The 2,068-nt window shown below is 51.2% G+C and overlaps 1 protein-coding gene across 1 annotated transcript; it reads left to right on the forward strand.

The window, feature by feature from the left end:
• Positions 1 to 226: 226 nt before the first annotated feature.
• LOC123133039 (mannose/glucose-specific lectin-like) lies at positions 227 to 1,715 on the forward strand. The gene is made up of 3 exons (XM_044552586.1): positions 227 to 312; positions 534 to 1,193; positions 1,292 to 1,715. Exons 1-3 carry the CDS (start codon positions 307 to 309, stop codon positions 1,676 to 1,678), a joined length of 1,053 nt encoding a protein of 350 aa, XP_044408521.1. The 5' UTR covers positions 227 to 306; the 3' UTR covers positions 1,679 to 1,715.
• The last annotated feature ends 353 nt before the right edge of the window (positions 1,716 to 2,068 follow it).

Below are 2,068 nucleotides of genomic sequence, written 5' to 3' on the forward strand. Positions count from 1 at the left end.
TCTTTCCTTCATACCTCACTCATTGTGGTGTAGAGAACCCTGTATATAGAGAAGTCCAACTCTTCCTCAATCTCCGCGGGGTGGGACTAAACAACTTGAGATTTCAGAAACTGTTATGGGCCTAGCCCGTTTATTTCCAACATATCACAATCTATCAAGCGGGAAGGATGGCTGCAGGTTCGCGGGTGCTATAAATAGGTGCCCTTCCGTAATCTTGTGTCCATCGCAACTTGAAAACACACACACACACACACACACAGAGACGCACGCTTGGTACTTAGTTTTCGGTTGAGGTTGCCTGAGAATATGGCGGTAAGTCTGGTGCAACTAGCGAGTTCCCAAGTAGTATTAACACTCAGGTGTCTTGAATATAGGCTCCCTTTGATGTACAAATATGTTAGTTGCAATTTCTTCTCAGGTATTCGGTCTTAGATGTGATGTGTATACGTAGTACCAAGGAATAGTATAGATTGTTTGTGTAGGATGTCAATTAATTTCAGAATTTGTGATGCATGCGTGCATATTGTATGTAGGACCCGGTGAAGGTTGGTCCATGGGGTGCAGCGGGACAAGGACGCGACATCAACGTCGGCAGCAGGCCCCAACGCCTCAACACCATCACCATTGGCTGGGAACCGTCATGGGGTTATGGGAATGGTCGTATCATTGGCATCTCCTTCGTCTACGTCGACCAGAATGACAAGGAAATCACGGTCGGTCCCTGGGGCAAGATCGACCGGGAACACTCCCGGGCAATCCAGATAGACCAAGACGAGAAGCTGTATGTCGTGAGTGGCACCTTCAACGACGCCGGCGTCACCTCGCTCATGCTGAAAACCAACAAGACAGAGCACGGGCCCTTCGGCCATGCGGCAGGGTCCGCCTTCAGCGTGCCCCTGAAGCAGGCCCAGGACGATGGCGAGGTGGTTGGTGAGGTGGTGGCCTTCTTCTGCCGCTCCAACGACACCCTCCAGGCGCTGGGCGTCTACGTGCTGGGGGAGAATGGTTTGCCGGTCATGATCGGTCCGTGGGGCGGCATTGTTAACCAACGCATCTCCACGCCGGTCCAGCTTAAGAGCGTCACTGTCTACAGCACTCAGCGCATCGATGGTTTCTCCTTCACCTACGTCGACCAGAATGGCGACGACATCCCCGTCGGCACCTGGGGCACCACCAATGGACAGAAGAATACGGTACGCTGGTCCTTTCGATCTATCTATCTACCACTTGCCTCGCTTGTGACGACTCTACTTTAATTTGAGTAGCATGCATGCATGTGGATGTGGTGCAGTTTTCCCTGAACGAAGGCGAGTATGTCAAGGACATGACTGGCACATTTGACCTCGACGGCGTGACCTCGCTCAAGTTCACCACCAACCGGGAGCATGTGCATGGCCTGTACGGGCGCCTCTCGGGGACTGACTTCCGCGTGCCACTGCCGGACAACGCCGTGGTCGGCAACGACGGCAACCACAACGGCGGCGTGCTCGGCTTCTTCGGCGGTTCCGGGGGGAACAGCCTCGTCGTCCTCGGCGTGTTCGTCGGGGTCGCGCCCGCTCCCAAGCACATTTCCGAGCCACGCCACCGTCTCGGCCCTCGCCGACGGCTAAATGCAGGCGACTTTGACCGAGTTGACCAGGGGTTTGACCGACTGACGTGTGGGCCCGGCGCTTGCTAACTTTTGCTTAAATTAATAGCTAATTTTAGTTAATCTACTAAGTCACTGACATGCGGGCCCCGCCCGACTAATTAAACTAGGTTAAGTTTAATTTATATTAGGATTAGCCACAGTCATTGACATGTGGGTCCCAGCCGTCAGGTTTGACCTGGGTAGCGCCTTTGACCTGTTAACGCAGTGATGATGTCAGTCTAACATCATAAAGCCTTTTCTGGAGTTTAGATCAATATAAATTATTTATTTATTTTCGGGAAATGTGCAAAACTTCAAAAATTCATAGAAAATAATCTGTAACTCCAAATGATATAATTTATATATGGAAAATTATCCGAAAAATCCAATCTACCCACTTGTACCGTTTGCATGCATGTTAGAACAACTCCTAGCTGC

The sequence above is a fragment of the Triticum aestivum genome, chromosome 6B (assembly GCF_018294505.1).
Source record: "Triticum aestivum cultivar Chinese Spring chromosome 6B, IWGSC CS RefSeq v2.1, whole genome shotgun sequence".
Lineage (NCBI taxonomy): Eukaryota > Viridiplantae > Streptophyta > Magnoliopsida > Poales > Poaceae > Triticum > Triticum aestivum.